The sequence below is a fragment of the Lemur catta genome, chromosome 13, assembly GCF_020740605.2.
Source record: "Lemur catta isolate mLemCat1 chromosome 13, mLemCat1.pri, whole genome shotgun sequence".
In the NCBI taxonomy this organism is placed as follows: Eukaryota; Metazoa; Chordata; class Mammalia; order Primates; family Lemuridae; genus Lemur; species Lemur catta.
Window position 1 is genome coordinate 3,979,079 of NC_059140.1, and position 27,602 is coordinate 4,006,680.

Genomic DNA, 27,602 nt, shown 5'->3' on the forward strand with positions numbered 1-27,602 from the left:
AATGCAGAATGAAGGGCAAATAGTTGATAACAATGCTGTGAATGGGACACGGGAAATTGGCATTTAGGAAAACAAGGAGGGAATTGGGAATTTAGGGATTTATTGGCAGTCCCGAAAGACCTGCGAGAGGAGGGGCAGGGACGGTAGCACCTTGCGCCTGAAACTCTGCCTCGCAGACATTTGGAGGACTCCGGGGACAAGAGGTGCCCTCTGGCGTGAAACGAGCGGCCGGGGTCGTCAGAGCCCCGCCCGCGCCCACGTCGGCGCCCCCACGCCGGGTCAGGGCTTCCCCTCGGCGGGGACCCCCGCCGTCACGCCCCAACCCGCAGGAGGCGCCGGGCTGCGCGCGGGGACCCGTCCAGACCTTCCAGCCCGACTCGGAGTCGCCAGACTGGGCCTGAAGGGGAGGCCTGAAGTCCTGGGGTCCTGGCTGCTGGCCCCGCCCGCCCTGGGGCCGGAGGGGACCGAGGTCGGCACCTCACCGCAGGCGGACTTGGAGCCACGGAGTTGACCGCGGCGAAAGCGGGTCCCGCCGCAGCCGGTTCCGGCCGGTTCCAACCGGCCCTGTCCACGCCCCACCTCCCCTTCCTGCACCCCGGGCCCGCGCTCACCTTTCCCGGCTTCTGTGGCGGTTTGGGCGTCCTCCCTAGGCTCGGGCCGGGGCGCTGCACGACGGCTCTGGCAGAGTAACCTGCTGCCGCCCACGTCCACGGCGGGGCGGGCAAGACGCTGTCCACGTGCAGCCGGCGGGGCGGGCGTCGGAAAGCCTGTCCGAGCTCGCGCCTCACCCGGCGACCCCCGACGGGCCGGGTCTCGCAGCTCTGCCCGCCGGCGCCGCAGTGCGCCGCTGAACCGCGCGTTGATTTTTCTCTGGAAGGGAATTTACATCAGTTTGTGAGTGTATCCCTAGAGAACGTTGAAAAGTAAAGGGCTATGATATCTCTAGGGCTAATGAATTCTCATTTTCAGTTGATAAAAGAAAAACTTTGCACAGAATAAACTGAACAGACTATTTGAGCAAAGAAAAAATTCATAAATTGGGCAGCCCTTGGAACCAGAAGAGATACATAGAGCTCCTCTCTATGATGTGGACATTGTAGACCTGGAGCCACAGACTCCAGAGTTGACCACAGGGCAACAAGGTTCCGCCACAGCTGGCTCTGGCTGGTCCCTACGTTTAGAGACAAGAAAAACATGAAGAAAGTAGAAACAAACAATAGAAAGAGGATGGGTTTTGATATATGTATATGTTGTGTAATGATCCAGTCAGTATAACTAGCATATCCAAAACCTCATTTACTATTTCTTTGTGGGGAGAACATTCAAAATCTTCTCTTCTAGGTATTTTGAAGTATACAATATATTATTGTTAACTATGGTCATCCTACTTTGCAACAGAAGATGAAACTCATTCCTCCTATTTAATTGTAACTTTGTGCCTGTTGACTAACTTCTCCCCATTCTCTCATCCCCCTTACCCTTCCCTGTATCTGGTAACCACTCTTCTCTCTACTGTGAGATCAAGTATTTTAGATTTCACGTATGAATGAGATCATGCAATATTTGTCTTTCTGTGTCTGGCTTGTTTTATTTAACGTAATGTCCTCCAGGTTCATCCATGTTGTCACTAATGACAAGATTTCATTCCTTTTTATGACTGAATAATATTTCATTGTGTATATTTACTATTTTTTTTATCCATTTATCTGTTGTTGGACATTTAGGTTGATTCCCTATCTTGGCTATTCTGAATAGTACTGCAATAAACATGAAAGTGCAGATATCCCTTTAACATACTGATTTTATTTCCCTTGGATATATACCCAGCAGTGGGATTGCTGGGTCATATGGTAGTTCTATTTTTACTGTTTGGAGGAACTTCCATAGCATTTTCCATAATGGTATGGAACTAATTTACGTTCCCACCAACAATGTTTAAGGGTTCCCTTTTCTCCACTAGAAATTAACTGCAGAAAATGCCCCCAAATACAACCACTCTTGTGTTAAGAAAAATATAAAAACCAAAATGACAGACAAAATGTAGAGGATGGGTCCTACAAGAATTCCTAGGATCTAACTAAAGAGGAACACAGAGGACAAGATATAACTTTAACTGTATCTATTAGGAAATAAATGCTGTATTAGAAATACACTGTATACTCAAATGAAAAAAAGACTTGAAATATGAATAATAAGTAAAACCAATTATAGTAGAGAAATAATTTAAAAAGCAGAAATTAATGAAATGGAAGCAAATAAAATTTTCAGTGTTAATTAAAAAAACTAAATCTGGGTTTATTTTTTGCAAGAAAAAATTAATTCAATCTGCTATTATTAATTGCACTGGAGAACTGGAGAAAGAATAAGTGATTACTGGGCTTCCTGTCTTTTTATACCACTGAGCAAACCATACCACATATTTTTGGCAAGGATTAAGCACAATAGGTGATATTACACTTTCTGAGGAAATTTTATATTTACGATTAACCAACACATACAATCACACCTACAGGTGGATAGTTAGGTCTAGCATGCAAGATCATTTCCCATCTAACTCAATTTTCCTTTAGATTTTTGTTGTCCTGAATGTGAAGTTTAGTGTGAACATTAAGTATTTGTAAATGGAATTTATTTTCTAATAAAAATATATTAAAATCTATTATATTGGCACTTTGCCTTAATGCAGGATCAGTTGATTGTTTAGAATAAAATTATAATCATCTTCATTTCCAGTGTGTTCTTATACATAACAAAGGGTTCTTTTAAACTAAAGTAGTGGGCAATTTTTACAAATTTTAAATTGACACATTGTAATTGTGCATATTTATGGGCCACAGAGTGATATTTTGATGTGTACAACGTGTAGTGGTCAAATCAGGGTAATTAGCATATATATCACCTCAAATATTTATTGTATATTTGAACATATACAATAAATTATTGTTAACTATAGTCATCCTGCAGTGCTATAGAAAACTAGAACTTATTCCTTCTATCTATCTGTACAATTTTATATCCTTTAATTAAGCTCTCCCTATCTCCCCCTCCCTCTGCTTTCCAGCCTTCAGTAACTACTATTCTACTCTCTACTTTTTTCTGTATTAACTTTTTTGGCTTTTGCATATGAGTGAGAACATATGGTATTTATCTTTCTGTAGTGCCTATTTCACTTAAAATAATGTTCTCCAGGCTCATCCATGTTGCAAATGGATTGATTTCATTTTTTATAGCTGAATAGTATTCCATTTTTATATATAGCACAACTTCTTTGTCCATTTATCTGTTGATGGGTACTTAGGTTGATTCCATATCTTGGCTATTGTGAATAGTGCCTCAATAAACATGGGAGTGCAGATATCTCTTCAATATACTGATTTCTTTTCCTTTGGATATATACCCAATAGTGGAATCATTGGATCATGGTAGTTTTGTTTTTACTGCTTTGAGGAACCTCCATACTATTTTTCATAGTGGCTGTACTAATTTACTTTCCCACCAACAGTATATAAGATTTCCCTTTTCTCTGCATCATTAGCAGCATTTATTATTTTTGTCTTTTTAATAGTAGCCATTCTAACTGACGTGAGATGATACCTTATTGTAGTTTTGATTTGCATTTCCCTGATGATTAGTGTTGTTGAACGTTTTTTATATACTTCTTGGCCATTTACATGTGTTCTTTTATGTGTGTTAAGATCATTTGCTCATTTTAAAATAGGATTATTAAGTTTTGCTGTTGAGTTTCTTATATAATCTGTATTTTAATCCCTGGCCAGATGCATAGTTTGCAGATACTTTCTCCGATTCTCCAGGTTTTCTCCTTACTCTTGATTATTATCTTTGCAGTGCAGAAGCTTTTTAGTTTGATATAGTCCCATTGATCTATTTTTGCCTTTAATGCCTGTGATTTTGAAGTCTTTTTTTTTTTTTTTTTTTTTTTTTTTGAGACAGAGTTTCGCTCTGTTGCCCGGGCTAGAGTGAGTGCCGTGGCATCAGCCTAGCTCACAGCAACCTCAGACTCCTGGGCTCAAGCAATCCTACTGCCTCAGCCTCCCTAGTAGCTGGGACTACAGGCATGCGCCACCATGCCCGGCTAATTTTTTGTATATATATTTTCAGTTGGCCAGATAATTTCTTTCTATTTTTAGTAGAGACGGGGGTCTCACTCTTGCTCAGGCTGGTCTCGAACTCCTGACCTCGAGCGATCCACCCGCCTCGGCCTCCCAGAGCTAGGATTACAGGCGTGAGCCACCGCGCCCGGCCTTTAAAGTCTTAATCATAAAATCTTTTCCAAGTCAATGTCCTGAAGTGTTCTCCCTATGTTTTCTTCTAATAGTTTTATATTTTGACGTGTTACATTTAAGTCTTTAATCCATTTTGAGTTAGTTTTGTATATGGTGAGAGATAAGTGTCTAGTTTCATTCTTCCACATATGGATATCCAGTTTTCCCAGCACCATTTATTAAAGAGACTGTCCTTTCCTCAGTATGTGTTCTTGGCACCTTTGTCAAAAATTAGTTGCCTATAAATACATGGATTTATTTCTGGGTTTTCTATTATGTTCCATTGGGTTATGTGTTTGTTTTTATGCCAGTCCTGTGCTATTTTCATTACTATTGTTTTATTCTTTTTGATCAAGATTGCTTTGGCAATTGCTTCTGCGATTTCATATAAACTTTGGGATTTTTTTTCTATTTCTGTGAAAGATGTCATTAGAATTTTGATAGGGATTGTATTCAATTTGTTGATTGCTTTGGATAGTTTGATCATTTTAACAATATTAATGCTGCTAATGCATAATCATGGAATGTCTATTTTTGTGTGTCCTATTCAATTTCTTTCATCAGTGTAAGTTTCATTATAGAGATCTTGCACCTCATTGGTTAAATTCATTCTTAGGCATTATTTTCTTGTAGCTATTGTAAATGGATTGCTTTCTTGATTTGTTTTCCAGGTAGTTTGTTATTGATGTGTATAAACACTATTTTTGTATGATTCCAGCAAATTATTGAATTTTTTTATTAGTTCTAAGAAGTTTTTGGTGGAGTCATATATATATATATGTATGTGTGTGTATATATATGTGTGTGTGTGTGTGTGTATATATATATATATGATTTTGTCATCTTCAAACAGAAACCATTTGACCTTCTCCTTTCTAATTGGGATGCCCTTTAATTCTTCCTCTTGCCTAATTTCCCTTGGTAGGACTTCTAGTACTATGTTCAGTAGGAGTGACAAACGTAGGCATTTTTGTCTTTTTCCAGGTCTTAGAGGGAAAACTTTTAACTTCCCCATTCAGGATGATGTTAGCTGTGGGTTTGGCATATATTGGCCTTATTGTGTTGAATTATCTTTTTCTCTGCCTAATTGGGACAGAGTTTTCATCATGAAGGGATGTTGAATTTTATTAAGTGCTTTTCCTGTGTCTAGATAGTCAAATGGTTCTTATTCTTCATTCTGTTGATGTGATGTATCACATATTGATTTGCATCTGGTGAGCCATCCTTGCAAATCCTGAGATAAATCCTTCTAGACCACGGTGTGTTATATTGTTTGTGTGTTGTTGGATTGGCTTGTTAGTATTTTGTTGAGGATTTTTGTGTCTAAGTTCCTCAGGGATATTGTCCTGTAGTTTTTTGTTGTTGTTGTTGTGTCCTTATCTGATTTTGGTAACAGGGTTATTGATAAGAATTAGATAAGAATTATTCTCTCTGCTTCAATTATTTGGAACAGTTTGAGAATAATTGGTATTAATTTTTCATTAAAGATTTGGTAGAATTCAGCAGTGAATCCATCCAGTCATAGACTTCTTTGTTGCAAGACTTTTTTTTTTATTACTGATTTAATCTTCTTACTCATTATTAACCAGTTACAGCTTTCTATTTTTTTTTAAATTTGGTTCAATCTTGGTATGTTGTATGTGTCCAGGAATTTATTTCCTATAGGGTTTCCAGTTTATTGGCATATAATTGTGCATAACTGTCTCTAATGATTCTTTGTATTTCTGTAGTATCAGTTATAATATCTCCCTTTTTCCTGATTTTATTTATTCAGATCTTTTCTCTTTTTTCTTAGTTAGTTTAGCTAATGATTTGTTGATTTTGTTTATCTTTTAAAAAAACAACTTTTGTTGATCATTGTAGTTTTTAAGTCTCTGTTGCATTTATTTCGTCTCTGATCTTTATTATTTCTTTCCTTCTACTAATTCTGTTTGGTTTGTTCTTGTTTTGCTAGTTCCTTCAGGTGCATCATTAGATTTTTTTATTTTAAATCATATAATCATTTATTTTAAATCATATATATTTTTGATATAGGCATTTATCGCTATAAAATTTCCTCATAGTGCTGATTTTACTGTATCCCATAGCTTTTAGTATAATTTGGCTCTTTTTATATTTGTTCGAAGAAATTTTCAAATTTCCTTTTGTTTTCTCACTGACCCATTGGTCATTAGGAGTACGTTTTTTATTTTTTATATATTTGTACAGTTTCCAAAGTTCCTCTTGTTACTGATCTCTAGTTTTATTTTATCTATTCTTGTTTTTTTAGTTCCTTGAGGTATAGTATTAGGTTGTTTATTTGACATATTTCTTCATTTTTATATAGGTTCTTATTGCTATATAAGTTGTCTGAGCAGATACTTGATATTATTTTGATTTTTAAAAATTTGTTGAGTCTTGTTTTGTGGCCTAATATATGATTTGTCCTGAAAGATGTTCCTTGTACTGATGAGGAGAACATACATTCTGCAGCTGTTGGATGAAATGTTCTGTAAATTTCTTAGGTCAACTTGGTCTATAATGCAGTTTGAGACTGATGCTTCTTAGTTTATTTTCTGGATGATTTTTCCTAGAGGAATTTCTAGACTTTCAACAAAAATCTTTTGTAAATGTCTTTGTCTAGAGGATATATTCAATGCTGAGAATAGGGTGCTGAAGTCACCAACATCATTCCCAAAACTGAAGTATTGCTTCCCTTCCAATTTTCTGGAATGTCTTATAGAGAATTGGTATGAATTCTTTAAAATTTTGGCAGAATTAATTTATCAATGATGCTATCAGGTACTGAGCTTTCTTTTTGATATAAGCCTTTTATTGCTGTTTTAAATTCCTCTCTGATACTGTACTGTTCTGATTTTCTATTTCTTCATAATTTATTCTTGGTAGCTTTTATAATTTTGAGACTTTTCCAATTTCTTTTAAGCTGTCCAATTGGTAGGCATAAAATTTTGTTAATCCACTCAATAATTCATGGACACTTTAGTTGATAACACATCTATACAATTATTAATTATTCTACAATAAATATTCAAAGGAAGTTTTCTTTTTTTTATAAAATGACTTCTTTTCCTTTGGATAGATACTGAGTAGTGGGGTTGGTGGATCCAGTGGTAGGTCTACTTTTAGTTCTTTGAGGACTCTCCATACTGTTTTCCATAGAGGTTGTACTAATTTGCAGTCCCACCAACAGTGTATAAGCATTCCTTTCTCTCTGCATCCATGCCTGCATCTATTGTTCTTTGACTTTTTAATAAAAGCCATTCTGACAGGGGTAAGGCAATATTTAATTGTGGTTTTAATTTGCATCTCCCTGATGATTAATGATGTTGAGCATTTTTTCATATATTTGTTGGCCATTTGTTTATTTTCTTTTGAAAAGCTTCTGTTCATGCCTTTTGCCCGCTTCTTAATGGGGCTGTTTGTTTTTTCTTGCTGATTTGTTTGAGTTCTTTGTAGATTATGAATATCAGCCCTTTACCAGATGTATAGTTTGCAGATATTTTCCCCATTCTGTAGCTTGTCTATTTGCAATATTGATTATTTCCTTTTCTGTGCAGAAGCTTTTTAATTTAATCAAGTCCCATTTATTTATTTACTTTTGTTGTTTCTGTGATTGCCATTGGGGTCTTAGCCATAAATTCTTTGCCTAGCCCAATGTCTAGAAGATTTTTTTCTACATTTTTTTCTAGAATTTTTATGGTTTCATACCTTACATTTAATTCTTTTATCCATCTTGAATGACTTTTTGTGACTGGTGAGAAATAGGCATCCTGTTTCATTCTTGTGCATGTGGCTCTCCAGTTTTTCCAGGACCATTTATTGAATAGGGCTTCTTTTCCCCAGTGTATGTTGTTGCCTGCTTTGTAAAAGATTAGTCGGTTGTAGTTGAATGGCTTTATATCTGGGTTCTCTGTTTTGTCCCATTGGTCTATGTCTTTATTTTTATGCCAATACCATACTGTTTTTGTTACTATATCCTTGTAGTATGGTTTGAAGTCTGGTATTGTGATGCCTCCAGATTTGTTCTGTTTGCTTAAGATTGCTTTGGCTATTCAGGATCTCTTATAGTTCCAAATGAAGCATAGATTTATTTTTTCTAGATCTGTGAAAGATGACATTGGTATTTTGATGGGGATTCCACTGAATCTGTAAATAACTTTTGACAGTATGGACATTTTAACGATGTTGATTCTAAATATCCGTGAGTATATGTTTTTCAATTTGTTTGTGTCCTCTGTGATTTCTTTCCTCAGTGTTTCATAGTTATCTTTGTAGAGATTTTTCACCTTTTTGCTTAAGTATATTCCTAGGTATTTTATTTTCTTTGTAGCTATTGTGAATGTTATTGAGTCTTTGACCTGACTCTCAGCTTGACTGTTATTGGTGTATAGGAATGCTACTGATTTGTGTGCATTGATATTGTAACCTGAGACTTTGCTGAATTTATTTATCAATCTAGGGGGTCTCTTGATAGAGTCTTTGGGATTTTCTAGATACAAGATCATATCATTAGCAAAACATGAAAGTTTGACCTCCTCTTTTCCAATTTGGATACCCTTGATGTCTTTCTCCTGTCTGATTGCTCTGGGTAGGACTTCCAGCACTATATTGAATAGAAGTGGTAACAGTGGGCACTCTTGTTTTGTTCCAGTTCTTTGGAGGAATGCTTTCAACTTCTCCCCATTCAGTATGATGTTAGATGTGGATTTGTCATTTGGCTTTTATAACTTTTATATATGTTCCTTCTATGCCTAATTTGTTGAGGGTTTTTAATCATGCAAGGGTGCTGGATTTTGTGGAATGCTTTTTCTGCATTATTGAGGTGATCACATGGCCTTTGTTTTTGTTTCTGCTTATGTGGTGAATCACATTTATTGATTTACATATGTTGAACCATCCTTGCATCACTGGGATGAAGCACACTTGGTCATGGTGGATTATTTTGTTGATGTGCTATTGAATTTGTTTTGCTAGTATTTTATTGAGGATTTCCCACATTATTTTTATTTCTTCTTCAACTGTCAAGTTAATGTATAGTACACAGCATCCAAATTCATTCTACTTGTTTTCTCTCAGACCTGATAGACTGTGCAACCTAAGTAAATCTCACCTCTTCAGCCAAGCACTGTGTCTAGTAGAGCAAGATGATCAAGGTAGTACTGTAATGATTGTGTATAGACAGTGGATGCATGTACTTACAGCTTTAGAACAATGCTGAGGTTTCAAGGTAATGTAGATGGAGGTATAAAACCTTTCATAAGTCTTTTTGTACTGTTTATCATAATCTAGTAGGTCCCCACAGTTTAAAGGCAAAGTATCTTTGCAACTAGCCTGAGTGTTTCTTTCATGAGGAAGAGGGAGACCAGGAAGTAGAGCTCAGTAGACATACCCCATCTTGATCTCCTGACTGTGATCATATATGTTTGACTATGAATACAACCTTTGTCATTTGTGGTGCTCAAGGTTAACCGTAGCATCTATAATATTATGTATCAAGGTAGTTCATTTCAGGAAGCCTCTAACTTAGTCACCTGAGGGATATTTTACTTGTTGGGAAATAACGGACTTGACAAAAAAGACCACTTCATTTTATGAGGACAATTTAAGACTTCAGACCTTCACCACAAAAATTTTGCAGAGGAATTAAGACAAAGAATCAGATTTTGATGTCTGACTCTCCCAAATAGGGTATTGTAACCCCTATTAAACTTTCTAATTGTTTTGGTGATATAAGCAATCAGAAGGCAGCGATCACAGGCCAAGCAAAGTGAGGCTGGGTACACCAAGGACTGATTCTTAGACCCCTCCTTTCTGAATTAATGCCATACTTTCTGGCTCAGGGTAATAGATAAAGATTCTAAGTGACATGTGGGCTATCACATGCAACAAGGGGACATTTGGATTTTGAAATGCATATTTTATACTCAGATATTTTGATGCCTTATACAACACTTGCATAACATGACTCATAAATCCAGGTTTTTTTTTTTTTTTTTTTTTTTAACCAGGGATAGCCTGCTAAACTAATTCCAAGATAAAGTCCCTCCTTCTAGTAAATTTTTAAGTCTATTTACCTGAAGATCAATTATCAACCTGTTTACAAGGCACTTATATCCAGCAACCAGATGACATTTTTCCCAAGGGCATGTTTTCCTAGGAATAGAAAACAAAAAAGTTGCTTTAATCCCTTTATCCCCACAGGGAAAAGATAGATGTCCATTGCAGAAGTGACTCATTTGATTAAAGTCCATCCCAGGTAAGTAGTGAAAAATGATTTCTTTACAACCCAGATAATTTAGAGTCTGGTTCTCAGAAATGGTGGGACAGAAGGAAAGGCCATTGCTGGAAGATAATATCCCAACTGGCAAAGTGAGCTCAGAAACAACACACTAAAGATATCACTGAGAGCACATATAGGAATAACATTGATCGGGTGTCTGGCAGATGTGAGTGGGAGAGGGGATGGGTGTATACATACATAAAGAGTGTGATGTGCACTGTCTAGGGGATGGACACGTTTGAAGCTCTGACTCAGGGGGGTGGGGGGGCAAGGGCGATATACATAACCTAAACTTTAGTACCCCCACAATATGCTGAAATAATAAATAAATAAATAAAAAAGATATCACTGAAGGCTAAGAAGCTCAGTCATTGAGAAACTAGCCATAAAAGCCAAGAAACTCTCAATGAACTTAATGAGTCCCCAAGTCCAAGGTGCTTAGAATTCTCGGACTTACTCCAACTATACCAGTTTGGGAGAAAACACAAAACAAACAAAAAATGAAGTGCATAATAAGAAATATATCTTGTTTGAGGGGAGGCCAAAGAATCTAGCTGCAGTAGTGATCAGAAAAAAATTCTGCTATTCTCCTACAGAACAACAGCTCTATCCTTCCGTCTTCCTGAAATTGGAAAAAAAAATCTGTCATCTCTTTGTGATATGGAACCAGCAGTGTAAGAAACTATCTTGTCTTCTCCTTGTCCATATGCACAGAATTGACCCCTTCACTGTTCAGACACTGTGGCAGCTGCTGACAACTGGAAGAGCTCAGTGGCTCTGTACTTGCTCACTAACTCCACCTCGTTGGTGTCCTGTCTTGCTGTTGCAGCTGCCACTCTTGCCATTCCAGTTGCGGACCTCCACACCTGGCCCAGTAATCTAGCTTACCTGTTCACTGTCTAGATGACTGCCACATTAGCTTCTGTGGCTACAGCTTTTTCTGCTGCCTAAGTCTGTCTGTATTGGTGCTTTTACTGCTAAAGTGGTTTGGGAGATATTTGTTAGTTTGCACATAAGGGACCTCTCCCCCAAATGACACTGATCTCATCCATTCCTTTCCTTCATCAACAAATATTTACTGAGGGTGTGATAGGTGTAAGGCAGTGTGCTACTTGCGGCACCTGTGGCTGTGGCAAAAGAAAAATTACTATTCTCAGGTCTTTACACTGTAGTGGGGAAGATAGAAAATAAACACAGTAACGAATGAAAATGTAAAGTATATTAGACAGTGGCAAGTGCCAAGGAGAAAAAGTAAATAAATAAAATAGGGAGAAGGGAAAGAACAGGTGGGTGGGGTTAGAATATCAACTAGGTAAAGCCTCACTGACACTGTGATATTGGAAAAAGAGAGTGAGCCAAGGAGAGTGAGGGAGAATACCTTAGGCCAAAAGGACGTGTGAAGAGCCTCAGGCAGAAAGCTTCCCAATATGTTTGAAAAACAGCAAGGTCCTCAGAATGGGCAAGCTGGAGGGGGAGGGGGATGATGTCAAGGAGTACACAGAGTTCATTATCAGGGGAGTTTTGTTAATTCGTAATGAACCCTTTGGCCTTTACACTGAATGATATTGCAAGTTTTGTCCTGAGCATAAGAGTGGCATGCCAGGATCCCTATGGCTGCAGTGCTGAGAAATGAACCAAGGGTGAGTGGTCAAAGTTGGGAGGAAGGCAAGAGATGAAGGTCTTTGGAGCAGAGTGGTCTATTTCTGGGTATATTTTGTAAATAACCTTACTGGATTAGTCTAAGGACGTGCTAAACCTATAGGGTTTGAAAAAGAGAAGTCAAGAATGTGTCATAGACAGTTTGGGCTGCTATAACAGAATTCCCTAGACTGAGCGGCTTAAACAACAATTTATTTCTCTTAGTTCTGAAGGCTGGAAGTCTGAAATCAGCATGCCAACATGGTCATGGCCACATTCTTGGTGAAGCCCTTCTTCCTGGCTTACAGATTACTATCTTCTTACTGACTGTATCCTCACATAATGGGGAGAGAGCGCTCTGGTCTCTTTATAGGGCACTAATCTCATTCATGAGGGCTCTACCCTCATAACCTAACTACCTTCCAAGCACCCTGCCTCTCAATACCATCACACTTGAGATTTAGCCTTTAAAATGTGAGTTTTTGGAGGACACATGGCAGTCCCTAGTACAGTGATTTTGACCAATATAGCTTAAAACATGAAATTGCCATAAATTGAGGTGGGGAAGATTGTGGGCAGAGAGGTTTTGTTTTGTGTTTTTTGAAGGGAGCATGGTTTTAAAAAAAAAACCCTACTGCTTCTTCCTAATTTGTTTAAGCAGGCTGCTGGGGAGGAGATGGCAAGGAAGGCGGACAAGTGTTATGGGGGACAAGTCTTGCTTGTCTATTGAAGGACGACCGTGTGTTCAGCAAGGGAGTCACAGCATGTGTCATAATGCCCATCAGCTATGCATCAAAGGTACTACACTTGAAAAATTTATTAAGAAGAAGTTGCAACAAATTCTGGAAAGGAGATTATTTTTTCTCAGAAAATAGGACTGAGAATTTGACCCAAATAAATCCAAGCCAAGTCAAATCCCAGCTACTTGAATATATTACATAAAAACATGATATGTGAATTCAGTGGATCCAGATTCTTGCCTTAGGCTCTTGCCTCCTATATCTTCTTTTAAAACCTTTCACATGTTGTTTAACCTGTGTCCTTATTACTGATGCATTCAGAAAAACAGTCATCATTGGTCTGTATATACATCTCCTGGCAAGAGATTTGTACAATCTGCCTAATAAGCAAACCTACTTATAGGCTGAAGGGTAAAAAATTGGTCTTCTTTAACTACATACCACCAGTAAATAGCTCGTGGAATCCTTGTCATATGCCATGGATGCTTAGAAGGGTCTATAGTGTGAACATCTCCCATTTGGTTCATTGTGGGACCAGCACACATGAGATATTTATTTTATTCTCTTATGGAGAGAAGAATAAAATAAATACCTCACATGTTAATGTGTATATTCTCATTAAAAGTATAGATTTTTTTTTGCCTTATGTAATTCCCAGTTGGATGGTTGGTCTCACATGGCATTCTGAATACTTAGAAATGTTCTTATGACCAATTTACTATATCTTCTGGGACATGAGAGTCTATGATGCACCTAACAAAGAGTGATGCCGTATTCTGACACTACAACTGCCTGGTTAATCTGCTCTACACCACCAATCTAGAATGATTCCCTGGGGCACCCAGACGTGACAGGATTGGTGCACAGACTACATCAGAACCAAGAACTAGGGTCAAAATTTGTCTGACTATAAGATTCTGTGATGACAGCACAGTAACCCAACCCTCCTCTTGAATTGCTGCCTCAGAATTCATGCAGGCAGCCACGGCAGCAGCTGAAATGATGGCCTTGTTTTGAATTAGAGTTAACTTATCATATTTGTCATTGATTGCTTTCTACCTCCATGCTAGCAGTTGTTATTTCCTTCTGACACTTTCTTTGATCCTCCTGGTCATTTCTCTTATATGCATGATTTTAAAGTAATCAATATAAGGATGTCAAGTTATTTACAGCAGTACCAGTTAGCTAAACCTAATGATTTCATCCATTCATCCAGTGTCTCTTGAATTTTAAAAAAGTGCCTATTTTAAGTTTGACTGTCCATTTATGTTGTTGCTAAAGTCTCAGCTGCATCCCTTGCAAAGTTGCTTAGGAAGTTATCAAGTAGTTTGGCCAGGTTCTCTCATATGACTGTGACTTTTAGGGAGGATAGGAGAGAGGAATAAAATGGAGACATATTCATCCCTCAGTTTTCTCAAAGGCATCAAACGGTGATACCTTCAAGGGAAAAATTATCATTATCAAAGTATGACCATCCATAGATTTAGACAACCTCATCTCCCCAGGTCTGGGTAGGGTATATCATCCACCAATCTCATCGAGCTTAAATATTTCATAATTTTAAGATCTTAGGTTCTATACAGTTCTCCCCAAACATCATAAGTTAGGAACAGAGAAAGCCCATTATTTTGGTTATACTTCAAATGATATCATTTTCTTCACTTAAGAAGAAACTAGAATAACCTTGATTTTATGTTAAAAAATAAGCATAGGGATTATATCACTATTTTTTTTTTAAATTTTCCAACAATTTCTTGTCTTGGCCAAGGCCTGATTTATGGAAGACTTGGTGAGAGCCACTTGTTTTTGATAGGACAGAATTAAATGGTAATTTGTATATTACAGATATAACACCAACATTATAATCAAATAAGTCATGAAACAGTCAATAAATCTTTGAGTATCTGGTATCTAAAATGAACAATTCCTTGAGTTTTTAAGATTTTACTCAATTTTACATGGTATTACATTTAACAAAATCCATGAATTATTTTCTTATGCAATGAGGATTTTATTCTTTCACACTACATGACAACTCTGCTATTGAGATTAAATAAAGGAATTAAAACCAAAGTAATATCAAACTTATAGTAGTAATTGGGATGCCTAGGCTTGGGGAATATTATGAAGAAAATTATAAATGATTGCTAATTTAAAGTGGTATATTATATAAATAGTAGTCCAGAGAGAAAGCATTTCTATCTTTAGAGGTGACAGGAAGAGGAAATGAAATCAGAAATGACAGCTCTCTAGTCACACTCAGTGGAAGTGCTGCGCTTGAAGGCAAAGCAGAGTCTAGTTTCAGAGGTTTTAGTCTGAGTAACTGGGGAGAAAATGATAAAAATACAACATAGCTGATAAGAAGGGTGTGTGTGTGTGTTAGAAAATGATACTTTCTGTTTTGAACATGTTGAGGCTAAGATGACATAATATGATTAACTGAATTAGATATTTAATCAGATACAGAAATATAAATGCTCTCCTTGGAGGGACAGGCAGAATTGAGAATAGATGTGGTCACAGGAAAAGGCAGAGAACTGGACAAATGTAGAGTAAGTGGAAGCCAAAATTGAAGAAAAGGTAGTGTGAAATAAGAAGCTAAGGGGACAAATCAGGATACGTGATTGAGCAATGAAGGGAAAGAAAGTAAAAGGAAGATCTATAGATAGATGGTTATAAATAGATTTAAAAACATATAGCTATAGATGATATAGAAATAGGTATAGGTATGAATATGGACATAGGTAAGTTGGCCACAGATCCAAATTTATTAAGACAGGTCCAGTTTATACCTTTTAAATAGTGTGTTTACTAACAGTTCTCTTTTACTCTCAAAGATGTCTATTTTTGGATGACAAAGTTTATATTCCCAGTGGTTAGAGAAAAACATATATAGATAGATATAACTAAAGTTATATGAATGTGTATCTGTAAGTTTCTATGTATACTTAGGTTTGTATTCTAAATGTTGATACATAATTATTCTTTAATGAATTCTTCCTATGAATTCACTCTAAGTGGAGTGTTGAGTCATTCTATTTTAACATTGCACGTGCTGTAAACATATTCAATGACATAAAACCCTTCTGAGTGCTCCCTTCACCTCTGTGTTTCTCAGGCTGTAAACGATGGGGTTTAACATCGGGGTAAGCACGCCGTACAGCATGGAGATGAGCCTGTCTCGGGCAGGGGAGCGCTGACTGGAGGAGGGGCGCATGTAGGTAAAGATGGCTGTGCCGTAGAACAGACAGACCACCAGGAGGTGGGAAGCACACGTGGAGAAAGCTTTGCACTTCCCTTCTGCCGACTGGATCTTTAGGATGGTAGAGATGATGTATATGTAAGAGACAAAGGTGGCGAGGCAGGCGCTGATCCCAAAGATACCTCCTATCACTAAAGCAAGCATCTCTGCCAAGTAAGTGGATGAGCACGACAGGGCCACCACTTGTGGGATGTCACAGTAGTACTGGTTAACCCGGTTAGACTTGCAGAAAGACAGGCTGAAGGTCGACAGTGTATGGATGAGGGAATTGAGAAACCCGGCTGCCCAGGTCCCAGACGTCAGCCGGACACAGCAAACCTTGGTCATGATGAGGGTGTAACGAAGTGGGAGGCATATGGCCACATACCTGTCATAGGCCATGACAGCGAGAAGGAAGACTTCTGTCCCCATCAGGGCCACCAGGAAATACAGCTGCAAAGCACACCCAACAAAAGAAATGCTGTGCTTCTCAGTCAAGAGATTCTCTAGCATCTTGGGAACAGTAACGGATGAACAGAATATGTCTAAAAGGGACAAATTTGCCAGAAGGTAATACATGGGAGTATGCAACTTTTTCTCAGTCCCAATGGCCAAGAGGATGGCTCCATTTCCCACCACGGTGATCTGATAGACCGTAGCAAAGACCGCAAAGAGAGGGTAGCGCACCTCGGGGAGGTCAGAGAGCCCCATGAGGATAAACTGAGTCACCGTGGTAAGATTGTAGCTGTCATCACGTTTCTCTTCAAGGGTCTTTCTGGAGGGTATAAAACCAATAAACGCAGGTTAGAGTGAAAAACCAAGGCGCCTGGTGATGGGCAATCCTTGGAAAATAGTTGGTGTGTGGTTGGTGATGAATTATGTTAGCCTTATTTTACTTAAAGATTTCAGTTATTAGAACTGTTGAAAATGTGTCCTGTATTGATGATATCTCTGAAAATATTCATCCTAGTTCCTTATCAAGAGGAAACCTGAGTGGCTAAAGAAACATTTAAGAATTCACCTCTACCAGAGGCGGTGGTGCGTGGCCGTAGTGCTACTGACTGGGCAGGCTGAGGCGGAAGGATCGCTTGAGCCCAGGAGCTTCAGGCCCGCCTAGGCAACATAGCGAGATGCCCTTTCCAGTAAAAGTGTTTGCAAATTCATATTTCAGGGAAAGTTGATAATGTATTTCTCACATTTGCTTTATTCTGCCTTATATTATTTCAATGTATATAGTTGTGTGCCCTATCTCAATATTAATACCTTGAAGCTAGAAGCTGTGTATTATTCCTTGATATATAACTTTTACAAATACTTAGAATTAACTAACAGACATTGGAAGAGGTAAATAATTGAGTGAAAGAACAAATGAATTGTGGGTTATCTGTTCTGACATAATGTTTCTATTGGGAAGAAATCAATATAGAAATGCTTCTATAACTGAAAATTGTAATGATTTAAATATAAACATTAATATGTAATTTCCACAGTCTAATTTAATAAAATTAAATTTAGCCTGGAAAAAATAAATAAACCTGTTTGATAGTATCTGAATGTCACCCAAACAAGAAACAAATATATTTACATATATATTCCCTTTTCTCTTAAAATTTACATCTTCTTCCATGTATCTAAGAATATCTAAGGAAATATGGGCTTTCAAAATTATATAATCAGCTAGATTTAGCCATTCTACAATGTATACATACTTCAAAATATCATGTTGTACATGGTAAAAACACTCAATGTTATCTGTCAATTTAAAGGATAATAATAAAAATATATTTTAGAACATATTGGCTTTATTTACTCATTTAACTTTGTAATTGCATTTGTGTGTATCTTAATAGCCTTTATAATCACAATGTTTAAAACCATTTACAAAAAGATTTCAATTGAAGGTCTACAAATCAATGCTCCTGTGGATTGTTTTGTCACTTCACAAACTGATTTTTTTAATATTACATGTGCTTGATAGAAAATTAAAGGAGAAAGGATGGTTAGAAACTAAAATGCAAAAGTCACTTTTTAAAGTTCCCTCTCCCCTCTATTTTGCCTAGTAGGAACTATTAATATGTCTTTGCTCAGATAAAATATATAGCATAAATAATACAAATTATACATAATAATTTATTTACATAACAGGAACTATTTTGTCAGCTTTTTTTCCCTGAAAAATTTAAATACCAATCACTGAAACTACTTGGAAGATATTGTTTCCCCATGCAGCACCAGAGCTGAAGAAAATAAAACTCTTATTGGGAATTGCTTCAAATCATGAAATTTAGGAAAGAAAATTGCTGCAATAACCATAAAGTGCTTGGATATCATTATTAAATCATGAAAAAAGGATTTTTATGAATGAATGAAAAAGATTAAAACAAACGTACACAATAAATATTAATCCATATAATTATGTATGTCAATTTTAAGAAGTAAATAAATTTGCTGTGTTGATTCTCAAGTTTTCAAATGTTTGAGATTCTACGTAACTATTCAATTTGTCTACATTTTTAGGTATTAATAGTTTGAAAATAAAATAGTAAATTTAAGAAATTAAGTATAATATTTTTTTTTTTTTTTTTTTTGGAGACAGAGTCTCGCTTTGTTGCCCAGGTTAGGGTGAGTGCCCTGGCGTCAGCCTAGCTCACAGCAACCTCAGACTCCTCGGCTTAAGTGATCCTGCTGCCTCAGCCTCCCGAGTAGCTGGGAATACAGACATGCACCACCATGCCCGGCTAATTATTTCTATATGTATTTTTAGTTGGCCAGATAATTTCTTTCTATTTTTAGTAGAGATGGGGTCTCGCTCTTGCTCAGGCAGGTCTCGAACTCCTGACCTCAAGTGATCCACCTGCCTCGGCCTCCCAGAGTGCTAGGATTACAGGCGTGAGCCACCGCACCCGGCCTTTTTTTTAAAGACAAATCTGTTTTTTATTTTTAAGTACACACACACACACACACACACACACACACACACACACACACACGCACACATCGAAAGACTATCCAGGCCAGGCCCGGTGGCTCACGACTGTAATCCTAGCACTGTGGGAGGCTGAGGCAGGAAGATTGCTTGAGGCCAGGAGTTTGAGACCAGCCTGATGAAGAGCAAGCCTCCATCTCTACAAAAACACAAAATTAGCCATGCGTGTTGTTATGTGCCTGTAGTCACAGCTCCTGGGGAGGCTAAGGCAGGAGAATCACTTGAGCCCAGGAGTTTGAGGTTGCAGTGAGCTATGATGATGCCATTGCACTCTAGCCCAGGAGACAGGGCAAGACTCTGTCTCAGGAAAAAAACTAAACTAAAAACTAATAGTTCTGAGGAATATTCCTAATATAAACATAAACATACATAAATATATTCTATACAAACTGACTCCAAGGAAAGCTTTTAGTTATTATACACAGATGCTTGTTTTCCAGCTCTTAATCACCACTGAACTTATACCAGAAAATTTAAAAGTGCAAGTCATTTAACTGCTACAAAGCCTCTCACTGAATCTATCAGATCAGGAGAGAAAACCCATTCGTGAACTACCAAACCTAATGGTTCAACCAGATGATCTGAGCGGGCATGTGTGTCTCTGTCTCCAGGGCACCACGTGGCTCCCCACACATAGGAACGAAGACAGGGACCAAGCCTGCAGACCCTGCAGGCCAACCCTACATGAAAAACACAAGGACATGCTTCAAGCCGTAGAGAGTGAGTAAGGAAGGCTCCACTCAACTGGACGGATTTTTGCTTTTCTTTCTTATAAAAAGGGGGCAGAGAGTAGAAAGGGATGAAGCCTGTGTGCATCTGCATGTTTTATCTATGACACTTTTTATTACAAGAATAATTAATATCTTGGGAGAATATATATTTATTTCTATATTAAATACTCATTTTGCTTTATACCCAAACTTAGTAATTTGACTTCTATTTTTAAACAAGGATTATGAGAAAGAAAACAATATCCTGATTAAAACACATAAGCTGGTTTTATGTAATCAACATGTATCCTTCAAAAAATCATAATATGTTTTCCCTAAATTTTGCACTTGATTGTTTAAACTTGTTAAATTGAGCTTGTGGTGCTGGGATATAGAGTACAGAATTTGTTCATGTGGGAAGGGAATTTATATTAACAATTTTCTGTTAAATCAAATGTAATTAAATCCTAGGTATTTGACATTTAAGTAGAAAAATAAGAGTGATATGTTGTTAATAATACACAACTGAGGAAGAAATTCTATAACCTTCCTTAATGCACCCAGGGGTTAAATAAATCCTATCCTAGAGAATCAGAGAAGTCCTTATAAAGTGCAATCTTTTTACTTGCTTTGTGTGATTACTTGGTGCAGATGTAAACATAGTACATGAATAATAGACATTGATATCAGCTTTTGTCACAGTTGTAAACAGCCATACATATAATGAGAATCAGCACAAGAGATATGTGGCTAGGATTAGTCTTCTATTGGCAGTTACCCAGAAATCAAACTTTCTTGGTATTTCTGTACCTTACCCTTTAGTGTATATGGTCAAAGCCAAATGTATCATGTATGAAACTTTCCTCTTTAGCAAATAGTTACTGCAACTTTTCACCATATAAAGAAAAAGAAAAGTAGTTAATTAAGCAAAAAAAATCACTGATAGATCTTAGATCCTAAGAAAAGTTAAAATTTATAATCTATATAGTACATCAATGTTAAGGAAATATTACATTTAAATTTTATTTAAAAATAGAAGGACAATTTTTTAAAGCTTTATTGCTAAGGAAGAGATTATATAAACTTTTAACCTAGTGGGGTGATAGCTAATAAACTAGAAGAATCAAAACAGCCTTACTAATGTTTAATTAATGGCATCCTTGTTGCCTGTTAAGGTCTCATGGATCCAGTTTTCTTGGGAACATTAATTCAGGTCTATGGGCCAAAAACATTCATTAGGCATAGCAGAAATTTACATACAAAGGTTCTGGTTAAGTACTGGCATATATATTTTTTAGGGCTGAGTTAGGCATTTTTATATAAATATTTGGTCACTCTAAATGAAAAGTCTCTGTCTTACTCATTTAATATTCAGTCTTAACTAGTTTCTTAAATGTGGACATTTTCACATTAACATCTTTACAAATATCCAATTACTTAACTTTAAAAGTCTAGAATTTAAGACACAAATTTCTTGCCTTTTCAGTTTCAGAGGTATCATTCCCAATGCAAAATTTCAACACAAAAAAAAACAGTTTATCCACCCAGCAAAATATACATCAGTCAACAAAAGCAAACTTTTCACTTTTATATAGTGTTCATTTTGAAATTTATTCTCTAATTTATACTATGCCCACTTTCCCCTAAGGGGAAAAAATAATAAGGACTCTAGAGCTCATACCTTACTACCAATCTAATAATTGGCACTTATAGGTAATCAATTTAATGTAAGTTTTATAAAAATCTAAATTATAGAAAAGTGACAATTTGTTTCTTGTAATGGCCTATGTAAGATAGAACAACCTTTTTTTCCTCAGTAATTGTATTACCAGACAAAAGTAAAGAATAAATTGATGTTACTAAAATTTTTTCTGTAATAAGAATAATCATTCCTTCAAAATATGATTATCCCCTCACATTGTTAAAAATTTGCATACTACATGTTAGAGAGGTAAACTTTAACACAATTTTATGCATTATTATGCACTTTTATATTAAGATTATTTACCATCACATGAAAAACATGTTAGCCACAAAATGAGTAGAATTTTAAACTTATTTCACACTGTATCTGCTACCTGGATTTTCTAGCAGTACATTGGTTAAAAGTTTTAAAAATCTATAAATTTTATATTAATATCTATATATGGAGATATAGATAGTATGTTTGTAATTAGTGAATCCAGGTGAAGGGAATATAAGTGTTTGTTATACCATTTCAATTCTTTTGTAACTTTTCAAAATAAAATGCTGTAAAAAATCAAACATGAACGTAAAAAATAACAGGAAAAATCTCTCACACTCCACCCTCATGCCTACATACCTCATCAAACTTCCCACAATTGTGGAAAGAGCAACAACTCTTAACTCTACACCTTGTTTTCTTTTGGAAATATTCTATTCCCATTTAACCATAATAATTTGGCCATATGGGTTTTACGTGTTTATGTGTGCCTATTTTCATTTTTTTTAAATTTCTCTGTTGATAATTTGGAAGATTTGCAATCTCTTTTTAGGAGTTAATGTGGTTTCTTTTGTACAGTATGAAATAGATTTTAACTTCTGTTGCTTTATATATTACCATTACCCTCTAGGTCTTTGGGCAATACAGATGAATACCCTGTTACAGAATATGAGGAAATTCCTCATATTCCTCTCACATATTTCCTCCCACATCCTCTCAAATCTTCTTCTCTCCTCTGCTGGAATTTGGTTGAATATTATATTATTTGAGGAACATGATACCTTTGAATCAAAGAATACCTATCAAAACTGTTGCTTATTGCAAAATTAGAGGCTTTATTTTTCCACGTGAAAGAAATGCAGAGGTTGAAATGACAGCTTCAGACATCGCCGGGCACCTCAGTTCCCTTAGGTTTTTCCTCATGGTGCTCAGACCCTAGCTCTGATCCCCAAGAATCAAAGTGAGCACTACAGTTTCCCCCATCTATGCATTCCATTTACTGCAGCACCAGCCATGTTTCAGAAACCCAGAAAAATAAGCAGTTCTAAACAATTCCAGGTACTGTAAGAATGGTTGTTTTTTTGACCACCCTCAGAAACAGCAAGTTTTGGACACATTGTTTTCAGTTGAGAAAGCATAAAAACTCTAGAAGAAAATGTAGAAAAAACTCTCCTAGATGTCAGTGTAGGCAAAAAATTTATGAGTGAGACTCCAAAGGCAATTACAACAACAACAGAAATAAATAAATGGGACTTGGTTAGATTAAAAAGATACTGCACAGCAAGGAAATAATCAACAGAGCAAATAGACAACCTACAGAATGGGAGAAAATATTTGCAAACTATATATCCAATAAAGGGTTAATATCCAGAATGTACAAAGAACTCAAACCAATCACCAAGAAAAATACAAACAACCCCATTAAAAATTGAGCAAAAGACACAAACAGAAACTTTTGAAAAGAAGATAGACAAATGGCCACAAAAACATATGGAAAAATGCTCACCATCTCTAATCATCAGGGAAATGCAAATTAAAACCACCATGAGATATCACCTTACCCCTGTCAAAATGGCTTTTGTTAAAAAGTCCAGAAACAATAGGTGCAGACATAGATGCAAAGAGAAAGGAATGCTTAGACACTGTTGGTGGGACTGCAAATTAGTACAACCTCTATGGAAAACAGTATGGAGATTTCTCAAATAACTAAAAGTAGACCTATCATTCAATCCAGCAATCCCACTATTGGTTATCTACCCAAAGGAAAATAAGTCATTTTATCAAAAAGACACCGGAACTCAAATGTTAACTGAAGCACAATCACAAAGATGTGAAATCAACCTTAATGCCTAATCCTGAGCAGATTAACAAAATGTGGGGTGTGTGTGTGTGTCCACACGCACACACACATATATATACACACACACATACACCATACTACTCAGCCATAAGAAAATGAATTAATATCCTTTGCAGCAATTTTGATGGAACTGAAGACTATTATCCTAAGTAAAGTATCTAAAGAATGGAAAAACAAACACCACATGTACTATCTAGTAATTTGGAACTAATCGATGGGCACACATACACACAGAGATAGGTAAAAGTCATTGGAAATCAAGAAGGGGAGGGGAAAGAACAGCAGGGGTAAAAACCTACCTAACAGGTATAGTGAATACTATTTGGGTGATGGGCACACTGATAGCCCTGCTTAATCATTATAAAAGCCATCCATGTGACAAAAACATTTGTACTCCTAATATTTTGAAATTAAAAAAAAAACTTCAATAAATATATAATTAAAGATTTGAAATCCCTAAGAAAAGCAATGAGTAGTGTCAGGCCCTGAAATATTTTGAGTTTTTATTTTGGTTAATTATATACATAGCATAGCATGCTATTTTAGTTAAATATCTTTATATATATTGATACCTAGGCTAAAGTATTTGAAAACTATCAGGGTAATAGAACACATTCCAATGTCCTCCAACTCTGAATTTTTATTTTTACTTTTCATGAATTAAATTATGAGTTTCCCATTATTATTTATTCTCCTTTTTTAATGGTGGGAATAGGGATGGGAAGATAGAACTCTCCATTCAAACATCATCGGCAAACATGACTTTTAGGCTAGTGGTTACAACTTTCACCTTTCCTTTTAGTTAGGTGGAGCAACATGAAGAAGTTCAGGTTAATGAGATATTAGCAGGTATGTTTTTATTATTTTTCTGAGATCTAGGAGTGTGATTACTGAGCCATGTGATGAGTATGTGTTTAACTGTATAAGAAACTAATGAAATTTTCTAGCATGGCAGTGCCATTTTACATTCTCACCAACAGTGTGAGAGTTCCAGTTGTTACACATCCTCACCATCATTTGGCATTGTTGGCATGTTTTATTTTAGCCAGGGTATATCATGTTAGTTTAAATATTCATTTCCATAATGACTACTGATGCTGAACATCTTTCATGTGCTTATTTAATATCATCTTTTTATCCTCTTGCTTAAGTGTCTATTTTGAATTATGTTGATTGTTTTCATCCTCTTGAGTTTAAGTGTTTTTTATATATTCTTTATATGTCTTTATTCATAATGTGATTTGAAAATATTTTCTTCCAGTCTATATCTTGTATTTTCATTGTCTTAACATTATTTTTGCAGAGAATTTATTTATTTTTTAAATTTTGATGAAGTACAGTTTACTGATTTTTTTCCTTTTGGATTTTGATTTTAGTGTTATAGTTAAGAACTCTGACTAAACTCTGATTTTAGATTACGATGATGTCCTGCATGTTTACTTCTCAAAGTATTATAATTTTATGACATATTTAATATTTACAGTTAATTTTTTTAAACAGTGTGAGGTAGGTCAAGGTTAACTTTTTTGTATATGAATGTCTAAACATTGCAACACCAATTGTTCAAAATAATATCCTTTCTCCACTGAAATGCTTTTATATCTTTGCCAAAAATCAAATGGCCACACATGTATGGGTCTGTTTTTGGACTCTCCATATTTGCCCATTGCTCTTTTTGTCTCTCTCTTCATGAATGCCACAAACTCCTAATTATTATGCCCTTATAGTAAGTCTTAAACTTGGATAGAATGATCTCAATTTATTATTTTTCAAAATTATTAGGTCTATTGTATTTTCATTGCCCTCTACATATAAATTTTACAACCAGTTTGTCTAGATCTGAAAAAAATTCCTTTGTACTGGAATTCTGCTAAATATATAGACAAATATAATAAAAATTGACATCTTTGTTATGCTGTCTTTTGTAGTCCATAAACATGCTAGCTCTTTCCATTTGATTAGTCATTTGATATTTTTCATCAACGTTTTATAATTTTCAGTAGATGGATCCTGTACATATTGCATTTAGATATTTGCCTAAGCGTTTCATTTTTCTTCAGTGTTATCATTAATTCTATTGCTCTTTTTTTACTTTGGCTTCCAAATTTTCATTGCTACTATGTAGAAAAATGATATATTTTTGTGTTTTGATCTTGTATTTTGTGACCTTGATAAACTTCCTTATTAATTTCAGGAGATTTTCTTTCTGGGGTAGTTTTTGGGGATTTTCTATATTCAAAATCTTGTATTCTGTGAACAGGGACATTTTTAGTTGTTTACATCTTTATTAATATGACATTTCTTGCCTTGTTATAATTCTAGTCATTCTAGCAATCCTACCGTTGTTACAATCCTACCCGTTGTAACAAGGCAAGAAATGTCATAAAACCCAAAAAGCATAGCCAAGGATGTCAATTCTCACCAAGCCAAGTGGTGAGAATTGACATCCTTGGCTGTTCTCTGTCATAGGGGAAAAACATTCAATCTTTCACTAGTAAGCATGATGTTAACCATAGGTTTTGTGCAGATTCTGCAAAACAGTTTGATGAGAGTGTGTGTGCTGAGAGTTTTCATCATGAAAAAATGTTGAATTTTCTGAAAAAATTCTTTTCTGTATCAGTTGATATAATCATAGCTTTTTTTCTCTTTTAGGCTGTTAATATGTGGATTATATCGACCAATTCTTTACTATTGAAACTGCTTTGACTTCCCAACTCCACGTGGTCATAGATACTAATCTCTTTGTATGCTGCTGGATTTGATTTGATATTTTCTTGAGAATTTTTGTATCTATATTTATGAAAGTTATTGTTTGGGAGTTTACTTTTTGGGAACTGTCTTTGTAAGACTTCGGTAGTAGAGTAATGCTGGCCTCATAAAATGAGTTTTCTGTAAAAGATTGTAAAGTATCAGTTTTCATTTCTTCTTTAAATATTAATATTTGGTAGACTATTCAGTGAATTGTCTGGATCAGAGGATTTCTTTTTCTTAGGTTTTGTGGCTACAAATTCAATTTCTGTAAGTGTTAAAGGACACTTCAGGGTATATATTTCATTTTGAAATGGTTTTGATAGATTTTAGTTTTCAACAAATTATTCAATTTCAGCTAGTTATCAAATTTTTGTGTACAGCTATTTGTAGCACTATGATTCCTTAAAAATTTATGTGTACTGTTATTCGTGACATTACTTATTATTCTTTAGAAATCTATTCTTAAAAGATCATTCTTTCCTGGCATTGGCAACTTGTGTCTTATATCTTCCCCCCTAGCTTTACTAAGGTATAATTGACAAAAAAGAAAATATATATATTTATGGTGTACAACATGACATTTTATTTTACATATATTGTGAAATTATTAAATACAGCTAGTTAAGGTATCACATATTATTTTTGTGGTGAGAACTTCAATATTTTAGCATTTTTTAAGTATACAACACATTATTTTAACTGTAGTCGCCATGCTGTACAGTAAATATCCAAAACCCATTCACTCTGTCTAGTTGAAACTTTATGTAATACCCTTTGACTAACATTTCCCATTCCACCCCACTTCCCCACCCCCAGCCATGGCAACCACCATTCTACTCTCTGCCTCTATAAGTTAGTTTTTTTTTAGATTTCTCATGTAACTGAGATCATACAGTATTTGTATTAATATTTCTGTGACTAGCCTATTTGACTTAACATAATGTCCTCTAGGTTCATTCATGTTGTAAATGACAGGATTGACTTACTCTTTAAGGCCAAATATTATTTCATTGTATGTTTATACATATGCATTTTCTCTAACCATTGATCTTTTCAGGATCACTTAAATTGATCCCATATCTTGGCTATAGTGAATAATGCTTCAGTGAACATGGGAGTGCAGATATCCTTTTGAAATACTGATTTAAT

General features: G+C 35.9%; 1 protein-coding gene across 1 annotated transcript; it reads right to left on the reverse strand.

The window, feature by feature from the left end:
* Positions 1 to 279: 279 nt before the first annotated feature.
* Positions 280 to 22,206, reverse strand: LOC123649419 (olfactory receptor 5V1-like). Its single transcript, XM_045567538.1, has 3 exons — positions 22,202 to 22,206; positions 16,024 to 16,957; positions 280 to 870 (listed from the first exon to the last, which is right to left on the reverse strand). The coding sequence occupies exons 1-3, from the start codon at positions 22,204 to 22,206 to the stop codon at positions 280 to 282; spliced, it is 1,530 nt and encodes a 509-aa protein (XP_045423494.1).
* Positions 22,207 to 27,602: the final 5,396 nt, after the last annotated feature.